At 39.2% G+C, this 18329-nt stretch overlaps 1 protein-coding gene and 1 pseudogene across 1 annotated transcript; one reads left to right on the forward strand and one right to left on the reverse strand.

Moving 5' to 3' along the window:
- Positions 1-3337: 3337 nt before the first annotated feature.
- Positions 3338-6278, reverse strand: LOC149286939 (G protein-activated inward rectifier potassium channel 4-like). Its single transcript, XM_089493712.1, has 2 exons — positions 5342-6278; positions 3338-3618 (listed from the first exon to the last, which is right to left on the reverse strand). The coding sequence occupies exons 1-2, from the start codon at positions 6276-6278 to the stop codon at positions 3338-3340; spliced, it is 1218 nt and encodes a 405-aa protein (XP_089349838.1).
- Positions 6279-16309: 10031 nt separating this feature from the next.
- LOC149286940 (ATP-sensitive inward rectifier potassium channel 1 pseudogene) lies at positions 16310-17431 on the forward strand (annotated as a pseudogene).
- Positions 17432-18329: the final 898 nt, after the last annotated feature.

Below are 18329 nucleotides of genomic sequence, written 5' to 3' on the forward strand. Positions count from 1 at the left end.
CTTCTGGGTGCAGCTTATCCGTTTTAAATTTCAGACACATGTTCATTCAGTGGGTACCATATGAGAAAAGATGCTGATGTGTGGGGACGTGAGCAGTATTTGCAAATAAGTTTCTTAAAACATAATTCAACATAATAAAATGAGTCTTACCTTCAGCACCACCAGTAGCTGCCCTCTACTGTTTGTCTTCTTTCCTTTGTTATGCCAGCAAAGGAAACGTTTTATTATCACATTAATACACAGAAACAGCAAATATACAAACCATTTGCCCCATCTCCCTGCTCAAGAGTTCAAACCTCACTTGGTCATTGGTCTTGTCTTACATTCAGGATATCAGTCTTATACAAATAGAATTTAATACATGCATGGTTTCACTGGATTCACATCGACCACTTCACAGAGAGATCACAGCATTATGTTCGGTTCAGTGCCAACATCGGTTCAGTGCCAACAATCCCCAAAGCATAAGCGAAAAATAATGCAACGTAATTGCCACCTGCTTCTCGATGCCCACGCTGACATGGTGGTTGCTGATCCCAGACACAGTGAGGTTCGTGGCTTTGATGGTTTATGACATGTTTGGCAAAGTGCCCCCCATTCCAACAAGTGTGATCATCATTATCAGCATTAGCATTCTCTGCTCCAGCCATAGCAGATATATAAAAATGCACTAGTTATCACTCCCGTATCATACAAGTCACAAAACACATATCTCCTCTGTATATTTCAATATCTTGCATATATTTCCTCTGAGCATCATTAATTCAAGCCTATCCCTATTTAACTAGTTTTTAAGCACCAGCACTTGGTTAAAAAAGAAAAAAGGGGGGGGGGTTAAATTAATTTCACTCCTCCAAAACATGTTGCTGGTTTCCACAACGAAAAAAACGTCTTCTCATGTAATTGTAATGAAGATTTGGTGTAAGGGAATGGAATACAAATCTCACACCATCTACAAATATATTATGTATCTAGAAGTACAATTTTTTATATTTATGGGCCATAGAATTCTTAATTATATTTTCTACGACTTGTGCGTCCCCACTCAGAAGGTGCTGCTCCAGTTATTGGTGTACAATGATATATAATGCCTTGACTGTCTGTCTTGGTTCATCCACTGCTTTTGTTTCCATGGAAACTTCATTCATTGCTCGGAGGTCAGTCTGGTTCAAGGACACCTTGACATGCGTCATTTAAATCCTATTCCATTGAAGGGCTTTTTAGCAAAGTTTTCTTTGAGGTCAGAGAGCTAAGTGCACTCGAAAAAAAAATGTCCGATCCACAAAATGTACAATTCAGGCAGACAAACATGAAGCATTACCCAGCAGGAATTGGAAAGGGTTAGATCCCCAAGCCTTTTATACAAAAGACCAACAATTCTGTGATGCATGTAAAAGCGAATTAGCCTGGAAAAAAATCAATAGGCTTAGTAAGAGGTGCAGAACTCTGACCCAGAAGCAGAGGTTTAAAGGCCAAGATGGACACGTAAAAATGACAGCTCTCGCAGGAGGCAAAAGGCTGGTCTATTCTTTACTGTGGGAATTAACAGCTCCCATGTTGGGAATATAATCCAACAATTTTATCATCTTTATTAAATTCCAATATCAACTTGAGGTACAATATACTGAATCTTTAGTCCAGCAGTCACAATCACCCCATTCAACCAACCTACAAATCTATAAACAAGGAATCCTGTTCCTCCATTGGGTACCTTACACGGAATAAAATTGATGAAATGCTAGCAAATGTATAGATCCGCATAGTTAAAGGCAACACTTGCATGGCAGAGAAAGCCACGTGCTCTCACATGACCGTGTTTTCATTTTAGCAGAACACGATCACTTTAAATCAAGGCACCATGGATAGCGATGTGACAGAAGCTGGAGACTGCCCAGCTTCCCATTTCCACACAGTTACGTTTAAGCCACTTAATCATCTTCTAGATAAGTTTTACACCTTCCTTTGGAAGAAATCCACAGGCTAAGAAGGTGGGAGAAAGACAAAGCAGCTGCATCCACTCTAGTGTCTTCCAAGAACATGCTCATCTCCGAGATTAAAAGCACTCTGAATGTAAAATGATTGGTTTGGGACAAGGCTGCAAAGCTCTTAGAGGTGGTATTCTTGTGTACGAGTCCTTAATGTACTGTATGGTGCAGGAATTATAGGACCAGTATAGTACATTGCTGATAGAGGCAAACATGCACTACACAAACAGAAAAGCAGGGGTTAAAGAGTGGAAACATACCTTCTTAATGAGATTTTAAATTAAAGCAACTGAATAATGAAAAATGCAGAGACTGTGTGCAATCACATTAAAGCCAAACACCTTTATTTCAGCTGTGATGTGACCAAACCTTAAAGACAGGGGTAATAGTCATTTGTCCAGCATTTAATCTATATTTAATCTGTGTGTTTGCCTTTTGTGAAAAATCCAGGCTAGTTTTTCTGGCACCAACCCTCCCCCTGCACAGTGACATCTATAATACCCAACACCAAGGAGGAACGTCTCACCGTTACAGACAGACGACGATGTTGAAATAAAGCATTGAGTCACAAACATTCACCAATACGTTACCCTGGCAAACAGTGCGGGACAAACATACAAACACACGGGGCATGGTTTCTAGTGCAATCAGCACTAGAAACACATTTTACACATAACCAAACAAGTGACTGACTATCTATTCATCAATCCGTCGGCAGCCATCACTACTGGAGATTAGGAAACAAATGGGAGCATATTCCTCCGAAATCCTGACATTCAGGAAACAAACTAGAAGAGTCTCATACAACATGCTTATTGTCTACTCGCCAGTTACAGCCAAGAAAAACTGAAATATTTAGAAACATTTTAAAAAAATACTTCAGATGGTTTACCAACCGTTTCACCCAGCAGTTGCATTTATAGGTCCAATAAGGGACAGGGAGTCAAGCTTCGTGGGATAAATTATATAAGTGCTAACGTTTAAGGAACTTCTACACTCACAGTCGGTCAGAAAAAACCACAGGTTTGTGCTAAATTGGGTGCCGTACCAAACCCCCATAATGCGCAGATACATATATTGGGTGACAATGACCATAGCAGTACAGATTGGGAACAGCAATATTCTGTTTATCCTGTGTAGAGAATTCCTTTTATGCAGAGAAGAAAAAAAACATTGGTTTTAAGAACATAATTCATCTGACCAACTGAGTTTCCATGAAAAATGAAAAGAAAAAAAAAAGTTTCCTTAAACATTAACTCTGACCCAATCCCAGTACTGCCAATCCAAAGACTGAGTGCGGCATCCCTGGTTTGTTTTAGTTTAAGCAGAGATTTCCCTCTGCTTTCTGATGTTCAGACTGGTTGAGATCCTAGTTTTACGTCCTCCGACCTGAGGGCCCCATTCTGTCCCCCTTCGTTAATCTGAGGTGTGAAGAGACGGGCGATGCGGCCTCCCTGTTGAAGACTATCAAGTTCTTTGGCACTGTAGCTGGGCGTAGGGGCCTCGTAGGTGTCATGAAAGCTGGTGTAATCCACTTCATAGAATCCTTTCTCCAAAGTCAGGACCGGAGTGAAGCGGTGACCCCACAAGACTTCAGAAGCCACATATGAACCTCTGGCTTGGCAGGTCATTCCTACAAAAGGTTATAAAACAGATCACGATAACGATCAGCCTGTTTGTGGGCACGTACCAAAATCTGAAAGCCATCTGGAGATCAAACCTGGGATTAGGTGGCAAAAACTACATTTTATGTCTTTCCTTGTGATGACATTAGAGCTGTGTCACAAAAGAGCCTGGCAGAGACTACAATAAAAGCATAAAATGTGTACTGTAACTGATTCATAATTAGACTTCACACATTCTGTGAATAGATAACAACTAAACTGCATTTTTTTCATCTCTTTAAAAAACAAAAATCAAAGAGAAATAACGCGATGCGCGCACAGCCTCTCTTTCAGGACATCTGGCACACAAGAGGTTAAAAGTATTTTGCTGGCATGTTTCCTGTTAGAACGTGATGTTGCATGTAATTTGGCAGCTGCTTTGCAAACAAGGGGTTAAGTGTCCTGCAGTCTTGCTGTTATTTATGGTCTTGCTTAATGTCCCTTGAAATACAGAATGTTGGTTTTGGAGTTAGCCTGCCAGTTACTGGGGTCAAGCCGTGATTTATGTGGATTGTGCCACAGCGGTAGTTATTACACTGCTCCTTGTCTTTCAACTCAACACCTTAACTCACAGCAGCGTATCTATAATGAAATCAATTTGCAGGGTGGGATATTAGACACCAAACTTTCACATAAGTGAGCTGTACCACTCAGCCCCTGAGCCACATATATAGCTTGAACGGGACCAGAGTGATTCGCTTTACATGCTGGGTAAACATTGTATTCTCATGGAGGACCTTGAGACTTGGGACTCAATCATGTTGAGAACAATACATTTGTGTTTATTCAAATCTATTTTAAATGTCACATTTTCTGCAAAAGATGGATCATTACAGAAACACCAAGCTAACAAACTGTATGCATTACTGGGAGATCCTGTGAGCCGCTGTAAGTGCTTCTCATATACTCGCTATCATAGCCTCCTGTACGGCAGCCACCAGAACTGCAATAACTGGGACGGTTACGCTTTAATATCATAATCTCACATAAACTGAAATTATTTGACTTTGGATATGACTATGTATCAAAGAGTACTTGTACTTTTACAGTTTTTATGTGAAAGGTACACGGAAGTATTGGCTGTACTGCAGGGTTTAACCCCTTCATGACCAAGCCTATACATGTAGGGGCTCACAATGCACTCTCCTTAATGTGTTTAATGATAACCCGTTGTACGGCAGGGTTTAATAACAGTGGGTGGAACTGATCTCCAATGTAAGAGGCAAAGAAACCCAATATTATTTTCCTGCCATCTCACGTGAATTTTCTCCGGTGCCCAGGAAATGCTTCCAATTAATCACACTCATGTCTGCCATACATAAAAAAAAGTGAGTATATTGGCAGCAACACGGATACAAAAAAAAAAAAAAAAAGGCATCTCTCATATCACTTCTAAATGATTGTGCCTAAAATATTTTCTTTGCATTGGTAAACTCAAAGGCAGTAACTATAACATTTTCTGGCAGAAGTTATTAATCATGCAGAGATAAAGGAATTTATATTTCTAGTGTACTGGCAGGAAAGTCATTCCAATTACGCACAAATTATTTACCTGAGACTGCCGATTAGTCTTACATGTAAGAAAATTCTATCCGTGGACAACTGCCTTTTTATGTGTAGTATCCCCAAGGTCTCGTGTGATATACACATTTTGCAATAACACAGATAAGGTTTTGAGTTCAAATCACTTACCTGTTGCTTCCACCATTCCTTCAAGTATTACCACAATTTCAAAGTCTTCAACTTCCAACTGCGCACGGGACATTTCCCAGAAGGGGCTTTTTTCATTCATTTCATGTGAAATGATTAAGGGGGAAACCAAGAAAAGTCTGTCATCTCCCGTGTCAAAGCCCACGTTGATATCAGTCTGATTGAGAGGGATAAACTCTCCTTCCTTGGTTTGTTTGGATTTAATGAGCTTGGCTCGGATAGAGGCCTCAACAATGTGAGAGCTGCGCAGGTCCCCGACTCGGAACATCAGACATAGCTTGTCATCTCTCAAAGAGATCACTGCATTATTGGAGAACATCAGGGTCTCAGCACGTTTCTTGGGCTGGCTAATCTTTACAAACATGCAGCCCACCATAAGCGCATTAACAATGGAGCCCAAGATGGCCTGAATGAGCAGGAGGACTATGCCTTCAGGGCACTTCTCTGTAATAACGCGGTAGCCATAGCCAATAGTCGTCTCTGTTTCAATAGAGAAGAGGAACGCAGAGACAAATCCATTAAGATTCTCAACGCAGGGAACCCAGCTTTTATCTCCCATGTGCTCCAGGTCCCCACGGACATAAGCAATAAACCACCAGATTAAGCCAAAGAACAGCCAGGTCACTGTGTACACTAGGGTGAAGATGAACAAGCTGATGTGCCACTTCAAGTCCACGAGGGTGGTGAACAGGTCACTAAAGTAGCGGTATGTTTCTTTGACGTTGCCATGGTGTACATTGCATTTGCCGTCCTTTTCCATATACCTTTGACGCCCCTTGTTGTGTTCAGGCAGAAAATGTGAACGGTCTTTGGTCAGCTGTGGGTCTTGCCGAGCCTGTTTGGGTAACTTTTTGGGCTCTCTGGGTGTAATGTCCACCTCAGAGTCCTGGGCCATGGAGACTCTTAAATCTCTTGCCATGATGGGGGTGAAGCTGATGGAATAAAAAAAACATAGTCCATGAAATAATTATTGTACCCAATAAAACTGTAAAGAAAGTTTAAAAGCCTGAAAACGTACAATCAGAAGCACAAAATAAAGGAATTTTTAAGCCATGTGTTCTCAGATCTCTCAAACAATCATGTTTCCTACTGAACCAGGGCAACTCCAAGGTGAAATCCGATTACACTTGTGAATTTTTCCAATAAATCATTCCATGTTATATCAATTCAGCTGGAATTCAATTAGTGCCCGGTTGTGCAGCTGTTCTGAAGATCAATAACCCAATCTCCTATATACCACTGGGCTGCCCCAGTGCAAATGTGCATTGGTTTTTCTTAAATCCAAGGAAATTCACTCACATGTGACAATGATACTTGTGTTTGTACCGTGTAGAAAAGGTCTGTAATGAGGCCTCCATCACTTTGCGGTTCACTGACTTTAGTTTTAACACCAAGTACATGTATAAGTACAGAACGTCCTTGAGCTGCTCCTCCATCTGCCACAAAAAGAGTTAAAGACTCTTGCATGTTTCCAAATTTTAACAAGAAAATGGCTACAGTTATCCACAAACACAGCCTTCCGAACGCCAAGCCACCCAGCAGCAAATCAAAAACACAGAGTTTGTCAATCTGGAGCAGAGAGCAGACACTGAGCTGAGGATGAATGAGGACTCTGAATGCACTAACTGGGTTATTAAATTATAATATTGTTTCATGGATGTGGTGGGTTGTTTGATAAACTCATCTATTTCCCTCCATTTACTGGCTGGCCATAAACACACACCTTCTTATTCTGCATCTTCAAGGCCAACCTGCACCTTGGAGGTTTTTTTGTTGTTTTTTTTAAAGGCAAATTACCTTTTGTCTTCGATCCTCTATACATATTAGCTGCTGACTTGTTACATCTAACAAAGTTCACTTGACAGCACTCAGTTACTTCAGTCTCTGATTATAGAGATCCTGTGACAAACCTATAACACTGTTGTTCTTAATTCCTGGGCTAAATTTGGAGGAGGTATAAAGACCGACATCCAGAAAAATGCCATAAAGTAACTGTTTCAGGCAGAAACGTACAAAGAAAACAAGTGAAATTACAATGATACAGGTATTTATCACTATTGGGGGCAAAGAACAAAATTAGAAAAAGGAAAAAAAAGGCCAAACTGCTGCAAAGGTTAAACATGTAATCACTGCTTGTTAAGATTTAAATTATTTTTCATTAATGTCCTATATATTCTTAAAGATAATGTATCAGTCTATGATTCTTTATAACCTCTGCCCAGGTAATAAAACTAAAGGATCTTTTAATGATTCCTCGATCCTAATTTCAGTTCTGTTTCCATCATTCCTGTCCTCTCGCAGCGTAAACAACAGCAACTACACACGTGGTGTATGCAACAAAAAAAACCCGGACTTTTATCGTTTGTGTCTAATGTATGTTATGTAAATGTAATAAAAAAACATTACAAACATGCATGTTATACCTATAAACATCTAAACTGGTACAGCACATAAAGCAGAAGCTACAAACTTTTAACATTCATCACATTGTAGTACAGGTCTAACCGTGCCTTAAATCAAACAGATCCCAAAACCCAGGTGTGGGTATCAACAGCTCCATGCATGGCACAAATGTTTCACAAATAGTAGAATATCAGAAGAAAAGCGTTACCGTACGTGCAGGATGGAGACCTCAAAGATGTATGTGGTGGGGAACAAGGCAGAGATGGGCTGCTACTTTCTGACACTGCCTCTCCCTCCGTCCCCGTATCCTCTGCTCTATCACTCTCTGCTCCCAGCTATCTGCCTCTAGTGACAGACATTAACCCCCCAGCTGCCACTGTGTTATGTGCTGGGAGGGGAGAGGGCTGTGGGTGGGGGTTCCAATGTGATCCAGAACATCGCTTTTTTCTCAATGAAGCGGGAGATGGATAAATCTAGACAGAGAGAGTTGCTCACATGTCTAGATGCTTTTCCACAAGACTCACCAGAATACCACCTTTTTTCATGCAACATTTCAGTAATACCAGGGTCTCCATAATATAATATTTTCCTTATAGAGTAAAAGCTCTCAAGACCAAGGACCCCCCTCCTTCTATACCAGTATGTCATAACATATGTTAATGATATTGTCAAATAATACATTATTATTTCCATAGTCCTACTGAATTTGCTGGCTTTATGTGAATAAACATAACGTATTTGATATTTGAAACGGCCATTAATACCTATCTGTCCCGGCACTACCCAGAGCCGCCAGCAGCGAGAGGGATAAGCGCTGGGATTCTCCGCCGGCTGAATGCCATCCAGCTGCCCTGTGCGAGATTGATTGCTAACAGCCCTGCTTTACAGATCAACGTGTCACTGCCAGGCCGTGATAACGGGAAGATTGTCACAGTCTGTGTGCCAGGGCATTGTGGCAGGTTATTTATGTACATATTGTGTTGCTAAGGCACTCAAGCAAGCACAAGCACCAGTATACAATAATGACCAAAAGAGTCTCTGTCGCAGCTTTTCTACATACGAGACATTAGTAAGAAGCAGAAACTTCACAAACATTGGATCAGAAATCATAATTGTCACAGACTAGAGTTTATTTGTAGACCCTTCTACGATTGCAGGGAAGTTGATATTGAACATGTTTACTTTAAACACAGCATATGGCTTTTAACAAAGCGGTATAGTCAAATTTTTATTATTTTGATCATGAACTTAATTAGGATGCTTTACAATAAAGTGAAGGCTGCCTTGCCTCATCCCAAACTTCTGATTTTTGTGATAATTTGTTCCTATGAACACTGCAGTACCTGCCCCAGGGAACAGCTCCATCTGCTGGGTTGTTTTGGGTCGTGTGGAGCCCAAACTTACAGAGTAACATTTCAAGTCTGATGTTGGTACTTGATTATAACAGCTACGCTTCCTGTTCGTAATGCCTTAAGGGAAAAATGCAGCAACATAAAAAATGAACCAAATCACATCCAGAGGAGCTAGAGGGAACATCCATTTCATTCTTTAAACTGGTATATTTAGCAACAAAATTGAGAAAAAAAAACATTAACCCGACAGAATAAAACAGACATGTATTAAATGAAAATACATGTCTCTGTTGATTGAGAGGACGACCCAGTCCATATCTAATACAGATGGGACCGGAGCTGAGAAAACTTGAGTAGCCAACTGTGGATACGAAGCCATGAAGTTCCCCTCACATTGTTGTACATCTAGTACCTTCATAGTATCTCAAGAAAGTGTGAAGGAAATGATTTCAAAATATATATAAGGTATTTTTTTTTTCGTTTTTTTTTATATACATATACCAACTCAACTAACAAAATGCTATTACTATACTATACTATACTATACATGTTGTGCATCTGAGAATTTACCTGTATGAATGGATTACATATATATCTGGGAGAATGGCTCCAAGGCAGAGGATGCATTGAAGGATAAAACCGGCCACTAATGAGCACAATCAGTTGCAGATATACTGCATTTGCTCATGTTATATATATGCTTTCTATGTGCAGAATAGGGTTAATAAATATAAACTATGGGAAACTTCATTACTTCATTACTTGGCTGTTACTTAAAATAATATTTCCGTCTGAGGATGTGTTTCCGTTATGTCATGTCTGCATTGACTCTTATTACACTATGCCTTACTCGGTGTACTTCTGCTTTATTGTTTATCGCTTTTACCACTGTCAATAAACAGATTTGAACAAAAAATAATAATATTTCCATGGAAAACACACTACAAGTTCTAGTAACTTCACTGAGAGACCACCCCAACGGAGCAAATCTGGGGGCTTCAAATATACCTCAATGTGTCCTCAGCCTTAACCTTTCCCACCTCTCACATTTAATCACTAGCCAAGCAGACCCAGTATATTAGGTAATGGTTTCCAAAGATTAGTGGCATTCCGTGACTCGCGTACCTGCTGCATTGACTATCGTGGGAAAAAAATAAGACAACAAAGTATATCATACAAAAGAGAACAAAAGTTATATAGACTGAAGAGAAAGCGGCTGTTAGGTTGCAGAGGTTTTTGTTACAGGTAAATATACCCTTCAAACTTTACCTCCTTATGCACCTTTCTACATAAAATAGTCTGAAATGTCACCTTCAGACCTAATCTGCAGGGATAATCTGCCTGGCAAGAGAGCTGGGAATTGGAGGAACCTTACAGACCCAGGCCTGGCTTATTATATATTATTAAACTATTACAAGCATACCCTGTTTTAAGCACATTCACTTTAAATACACTCTCGAGTAAGCACTTAGTCGCAGCACAGCCATTCCCCTATCTTGCGAAATGCTTATTTCGCAAGAAGAGACGTATAGCAGCATGAGGACAGCATGTCAGTTCATCCGCTGAGCATCTTTTAAAGCGTTCCGTGTTTTGTAGTGGAAATTACCTGATGATTACAGTGCAGAACATCCATACTCAGGGTCCTAGAATTCTAGGGGAAATATTAAAAAGGAGGAAAGGAAATTACAGATAATAGAAAATATATCAAAGGGAACAAGTGGTGCTGTATCCACACTAAACAGTTCGATAAACACAGAAAAATAAGTAGGCTGGTTATTAACAGTCCTTATAATGAAACATAGAATCCAAATATTCTTTAAAATGTTTCTCATTGCCAGGGTGTTACAAATTGAACAAACTTTCAGCAAATAATAAAATGTTATAATAATATACACACACTGTGCAGGACATATAGTTGAGGCACATACTGTAGTCTTTGTTTAGCATTCAACTTCAAATGTAAAAATGCTGCCCATTTATAGAAGGAGGTGGCAATAACAATAACGGATACGGCTTTTTCTAGCTCTGGCCTCATATAGTTTAATGTCTTGAAATGGTTAAAGCAATTCACTCCACTCCCCCTTCACCTTTCTACAGGTAGAAGAAGCCGGCTGCATATATATAAGGTTGTTCTCATTACAGGCAGCTAAAGGCTGCTGGAGTGTAGATATAACCCACCATCCTGCGACTTGCTGGAAGGGCAGCAGACGGTGTAACAAGGTACAGATTAAAGATCTGCGTGATGGTTCACACGGGAGGATACTGGTTGTATGCAGAGCGTGATTGGAATAAAACAGAATTAAACAAATAATGGGGGGGGTAATCCCCAATATTAAACTAAATTGGAAAAAAAAAAAAGTTCTAGTACCAAACAATCTAGTTGGCCTTCAGAGATGAAGTGATCTTTTGGTGTATTTAATATTGGATAAGGATGAAGGTGAGAGCAAGCCGTTTCACAAACCTCAGCCCCCGGAGACCGCAGGTCTCTGCTGTTCAGCTTCACGTAAAAACTTTTGAGTCATTATTGACTTGCAGAGGCGATGCCGGGAGTGAAATAACAGACAAAGTGAAGTTTATAGAATGCCAAATGGGAATGTTATGTCCCCCAAAGTAGAGAGGAATCTATCACTGAAAATTATGATTAGAACTCATAAATTGGCTGCAGAAGGCAGAATTTTGAGACAGTTAAGAGGGTCAGGCATGCAACATGTTGGCTATATAAATTAACTTGGTTGTGGTGGATTTATAAGTATTTTTGTTACAAGATGCACAGTTAAGAAAAAGAATGGCTTAATCACTATACTTGTATTAAATGTAGATGTAATAGCTGCCATGTGTAGTTAAACTCTTTGCTGGGGTATATTTATTCAGAGTGTTTGTGAGCTGGCCCTGCATAATGCATAGCTCAATCAAGAAATCCCATTGATGTAACTATAAATCATACAGTGTCTGCCAAACTCTTCTAGTAGAGAAATATTTCTGGGGACGTGCAGAATTTATAATTAAATCTTAACTCTCCTACAAACTCAGTTCTCACTCAAGTGAATAACCCACCTTTGTTACAGAAGCCATATAATTCTCCAGTCACTCACAAATGTAGGTTTTTGCAATAACCAGCTATCAAGATTGTAAGCTTGCAAACCGAGCCTCTCCACGTAATGTATCAGTTTGTCTTACTCTGTCAATTCTTGTCTTGTCATACCCCTTGAATATATATATTGTATTAATCGCTGCGTAAATTGCTGGCACTATATAAATAAAAGAATCATCAAGTCAAATGTATCCTCAAAATCACTATTTATAAGCGGATGTGAATGCACACTTACAAAGCCAATGCAAGATTTGACGAGGGAGAGCCAGGAGGCACATTTATGCCCGAGGTGATACGAGATTATCGCTGCAGCAACTATTTTTTTTTTTTAAACAAAAGCATGATGGTATTGAGCCCTAGAGAACATCCAGTTGGAAGGTGAAAGGTTGTAGAAACTGATTTTATAGTTTCCATCAAACAATAACTTAATTCCTCTTCACGGAAAAATTAAGAAATTAATTTTTTGCTTCACATTTAAATGAATGGTCATGTCTATAGATTGTTAATGACAATAGTATTAAAGTCCTCAATATCACAAGTTTAGTGTAAATCTGTCTGTGCAGGAAACAGGAGCCATACGCATGCCGCGCAGGTCCAGACTGCTGGATTCTGAGCGAGCAAGTCGACAACCAGATGCCATGCAAGCCTCTGAAATGAGTGTATAGCATATCTCATGTAAACACTTCAAAAATTATGGGAAAATAAGTTAATTGTTTACTTAATATGATTATTTTTACCTCAAGCCTGATGCTCAGAGGCAGTTTATTGCACAAATTCACTTTAAAGCATTGTTTAACGTTACCACATGACAGCTCAATATAGTTATGGCTCATTCACTATGCAAAGATAAAACTTCTCTAACCACCTCGTGGTAAGCCATAAAAAGCAAAAAAAAATGCACAAACAATAAAATTTGTAAAACATTCTATAACAGTCGCTTCTCAAATTTTGCCCTTTATGAAAAATCATATAAACTGGCAAAAGAAACGAAACCTGATTGTGCAAACATAGCATTATCAAGCAACAAAAATAAAATGCTTCACAGCATTTAAACTCACTATTTTTCTTTAACGAACCTCTGACCCAGTCAATATCTACGGTCACCAAAAACATTTTATAATCCATTTCACAGAATTTTATAACGCTAAGAAGCTCCATTAAATATGCACACCAATTATCATTGCTTTATTTCTATAAAAATAATATAAAGATCAATGCAAATTATTTGTTGGTTTACAAAGCAAGAAGAAAATGCATGAAACCATTCAAGCAGTAGCACAGAGTTACAACTCAGAGGACACGGAGGTCTCTTTTTCAGGCACTCTACTGTGTGTTTGCAATGAATTTATACAGAAGTAACATCGACTCTTAAAGAAAGTTTAAAAACTGGGCCTATCTCCATAGAAGCCCCTTCAGTTGTGTTTTATGGTGATAATACCCCCTTTAAACATTGCACCAGATTTATTCATAAAAAGATCAAATCTTTACTTTATGATACCACTCTTATATAAAGCTGAAAAGAATTTGCATCATAAATTCCTTTTAGAACATACTTGCGATAAGAAATGCTTTAATATGCCTTAATGTTCTAACCCAGGGATGTGCTGGTTTTCAAACAACTTCATATGATTTGAACTGTTCAGTCAGCTGAAACATCTCTGTGAAGGTGACAATTCACATCTGTGATGCCAAATCCCTAAGCTTTTACGCCTTGTTTCCGTTATCACTTTTCCTGTGTTTGTCTTTATGGGTCCCCGAGCTCGCCACACATTTGGCATTTGCTCTCAGTGTTTCCCAAATTAAGCCTTTATTATGGCAGGTTGACAGATATATATATATATAACAAACCAAAAAAAACACACCGCATCAGTATTATACATTAAAAAGGACACAAGTAATAGTTTAAATCTACAGACAGCGTGCGCAAATAGATTGGGAAATTTCAGGTTTAGTACACATACACTATATGGACAAACGGAGACTTTGATGACATCACATTCTAAATAGACATTAATATGAAGTTGGTCCCCCCCCCCCCCCTTTGCAGCCATAACGGCTTCCATTCATCCAGTAGAGCATTTAGGATGTTAGACACTGATGTTGGAGCTCACAATCTCCATTCCAGTTCATCCCAAATGTGTTCAATTTTTGAGGTCAGGGATCTGTGCAGCTTGTTCTTCCACACCAAACTCATCCAACCATGTCTTTATGAGCCAGAATTTCATTACGATACTGCAAGTCACTCTCTTAATGCTTGCTGAAAACCCTACTGTGGAACTTACCCATTTTTTCTAGCCATAATATTTATGTCCCTCATTAAACTGCCGCAGGATTCAGCAGTGCAGTTAATGATTAAAGTTTGCTGTTCCTGGACAGCCTGTCTAGAATAAGATGGTTGATCTGTCCTTGAGCTAGGACACAGGATACTTTTCTTTTGGGGACCAGGGTATTTCATGCCATTACAAATATTTTATACGGAAGGATGATTGTTGTTTTGGAAATAATTTTTGAACAGGCCGATAGACAGAAAACAACCAAAGAAAACAGATATTGTGCATCTAGTATCCCAAACACACATATCTCGGTATAATTAAAAAAGGTCAATAACTAAAAAGGTAATCCATAGCATTATGAGGCACAGGTCAAATCCCTTCTGACACAATTTCCAGATCACTTTGCACGCCCAGGATTGGCATTTTAAGAATCACGTTTGACCGACATTATTAGTGTCCTCGCTCTATCAATGTTTCCTTCATAAGGATAGTGGTAGGAATAACTTAACAGAGAAATACAAAAACTCAAATCTATAGAAGGTATACATTATGTTTAGAACAAAAATCTTCAAACTCCCAGTTCGGTACCAAATGTTGTCGAAGAGTTATTGTATCAATTATCCAGATTCTGATTTACTACTACTGCCTCATCATTGCGTACTTTACTCCCAGGATATACTGTCTTATATTCCACATTATTTTGTTTTCTTATTGTTTTTAGCTCTGTACTATTACTTGGTTTACAGATTTATACCTGTCTGAAAAATCTCCAGTACACAGCTGCTTCACCAAAAATTAGTTTGGTGATTCCTAAGGGTACTTTAACATAGTGGGGGGCGAAGCAATGTATGGCCATATAGTATGATGGAATCCCCAATATTTATGCCTTCGAAAGTTTTTTTGAACGCTATACACTTGGTATGCACTGTTTCCGGGAAATCTGAAGGTGTATGCCTGGGGCGTCCAACCTGTGGCCCTCGAGCTGCTGCAGGACTACATCTCCCATAATGCTCTTTCAGCTAAGGGGCTGGCTGATGAGGATGGGAGACGTAGTCCTGCAGCAGTTGGAGGGCCGCAGGTTGGATGCCCCATGGTGTATGCTTTTTCTGTTTTTTTTAGGTTGTACGCTCCCCTAGTTTGTATAAGAAAAAAAAATTGATTACTTGAAACAAGTTGTCAACATATTTGTATCAAAACTATTGCCTACTATTCTGTCTGGAAGCCAGGGATGATGAGGGATAGACATGCAATATACAATAATTGGACACAAAAATAACCCTTTTCTATAAATGTCATGACTAAATATGGGGGGAGTAAATTATAATACGTTTAGGTCTCATAATTAGTTTATACTTTTAGACCATCTTGTGCTTTGTTAGGACCCCCAAAGAAACATATAGCTGCCGAAATCGCATCATTTGAAGAATAAAACACAGATTTGATTGAACATTCAAGGAGACTCGCCCGCAGTTAAAAGGGACAGGTATCTTGTTATTGTGAAGCATTCCCATTACGTTGATCTCATATCTTCATACCCTGCCAACTCTAGTTAGTTTTTTACTTTTCTCATGCTAAAATAAAAAGATGAACTTGGAACCGAGCATTTCACTAATCAGTGAAGAGGATTACAGCAAAGCAGGAAGCAAAATAAGGTAAAATCCAACAACTTTTGCTGTTAAATAAAAAGATAAACCCAACAGCCAATGAGTTTGGTTTTATACACAGATGTACCTCTAAGAGTGACTTTTCTGTTGTACATAATGTGCAGTCTGCCATTGGGAGATTAAAACAAAATGTCTGATTTCTTGTATTCTAGGTAACATCGATAAGAATGTTCTCCTACCTCAGGAGGAAATTAAATACCAATTTGTTCTCGGGACACAAGAGGTCAAGAAACAGACTCGTGTCTAAGGATGGAAGATGCAACATCGAGTTTGGAAACGTGGAAGAGGAATCACGGTTGGCATTCTTGGCTGACATTTGGACCACGATCTTGGACCTCAGATGGAGGTACAAGATGACCATTTTTATTTCAGCGTTTCTGGGCAGCTGGTTTCTTTTTGGCTTGCTGTGGTACGCCGTTGCGTATCTGCACAAGGATCTTCCAGAGTTTAACCCTCCTGTTAACCACACCCCATGCGTGGAAAACATTAATGGACTTACTTCATCCTTTCTCTTTTCTCTGGAAACTCAAGTAACTATTGGTTATGGATTTCGATGTGTGACCGAGCAGTGCGGCACAGCTATTTTTCTTCTTGTTATTCAGTCCATTCTAGGAGTTATAATCAACTCTTTCATGTGTGGGGCTATCCTGGCCAAAATTTCTCGACCAAAGAAAAGGGGAAAAACCATCACTTTTAGTAAAAATGCTGTCATCAGTAAAAGAGGTGGAAAGCTCTGCCTACTCATCAGAGTGGCAAACCTCAGGAAGACCATGTTAATAGGTAGTCACATCTACGGAAAACTACTGAAAACCACGGTGACGCCTGAAGGGGAAACCATTATTTTAGATCAAGTTAATATTGAATTTTTAGTGGATGCTGGGAATGAGAATCTGTTTTTTGTTTCTCCGTTGACCATCTATCATGTCATAGACAAAAAAAGTCCTTTCTTCGAAATGTCAGCCGAGACATTACTCCAGCATGAGTTCGAATTGGTGGTCTTCCTCGATGGTACAGTGGAGGCCACGAGTGCCACCTGCCAAGTCCGCACTTCCTATATCCCAGATGAGATACGCTGGGGGTATCGATTTGCACCAATTGTATCAAAAACCAAGGAAGGCAAATATCGGGTAGATTTCTCCAACTTCAGCAAAACAGTGGAGGTGGAAACACCGCACTGCGCCTTTTGTCTATATAATGAAAAGGACGCGAGGGCAAAGATAAAGACAGGATATGATAACCCGGCCTTTGTACTCGCAGAACACAGCGAGGCCAGCGAAACCAAAATGTAGCCATACACGTCTCCTGCTGGGCATTTAGTGCAACAGGTCCCGGACTACATTGATAAGACTTTTTTTGTTTTGTTTTTTTGAGTCCATAAGGACTCTTCTGGTATAAGCGAATTCTCCATGAGAAGGTAGATTTAGAGGGATTGTCAGTGAACCACAGAAATCTGTTGAACAAGACATTTTCAGATAAATCAGAGATAAGTAAAGCTGCGTATGTTTATGTTTTACAATAGTTTTGTATTTATGTATTATGGCACTTTAGGATAGAAGAAAAAGTCTATCACATTATTTTAATTTAGAAAGGCAGTAATGGCGTTCGCTTTCAGAGCATTCAATGTCTTATTTTGTGAAAAAATACGACATAGTGAAATGTATCATTATTGGGTGTCACACACAACATTATTACAACTACACGATAAACCAAGATTACAGGGGCTCTGAAGAATAAGCGATACAGCTGTGTTAATAAAAATTAGTGTGAAAAACAAAGCAAATTAGCAAATCTATTATAAACTGGCTGGACTTTTCCAAAAGTTGGGAACTTAATAAAGTTATTGGTGACTAATTAACCTATAATGTGGACATTTAAATTCAATTATTGCAGTGATTAAGCTGGTATGAGCACAGTCCTCGGGGATTGTGCACGCTCTCAGCAAATATGATTGTGGCTTGCACCTAAAACTTAATGCCAACTCTTATTAACCCCCACCCATCTATGATTTCCTACGCCATTGTGATCCCTGACTTTTTTTTCATGAAGAATGTTTTTAAACCTAGTTTATGAAAACATAGGTAATGTATTCTATTCGGTTAACTATTTAAATAACCCAAACTCATACATTAAACGTACAGGTCAAAACATGAAAAAAATATTATGAGTTTTATGGTGTAAATCAAAAGG

This window comes from Sceloporus occidentalis, unplaced genomic scaffold (genome assembly GCF_023333645.1).
Source record: "Sceloporus occidentalis isolate IW3139 unplaced genomic scaffold, rSceOcc1.0.p SCAF_66, whole genome shotgun sequence".
Lineage (NCBI taxonomy): Eukaryota > Metazoa > Chordata > Lepidosauria > Squamata > Phrynosomatidae > Sceloporus > Sceloporus occidentalis.

Excerpts from the sequence above, each read along its gene's own strand:
- LOC149286939 (XM_089493712.1), bottom strand. The coding sequence starts at position 6,278 with ATGGCAAGAGATTTAAGAGTCTCCATGGCCCAGGACTCTGAGGTGGAC. Across the intron at positions 3,619-5,341 it reads AGGAATGGTGGAAGCAACAG|GAATGACCTGCCAAGCCAGA; the intron begins GTAAGTGATTTG and ends AACCTTTTGTAG.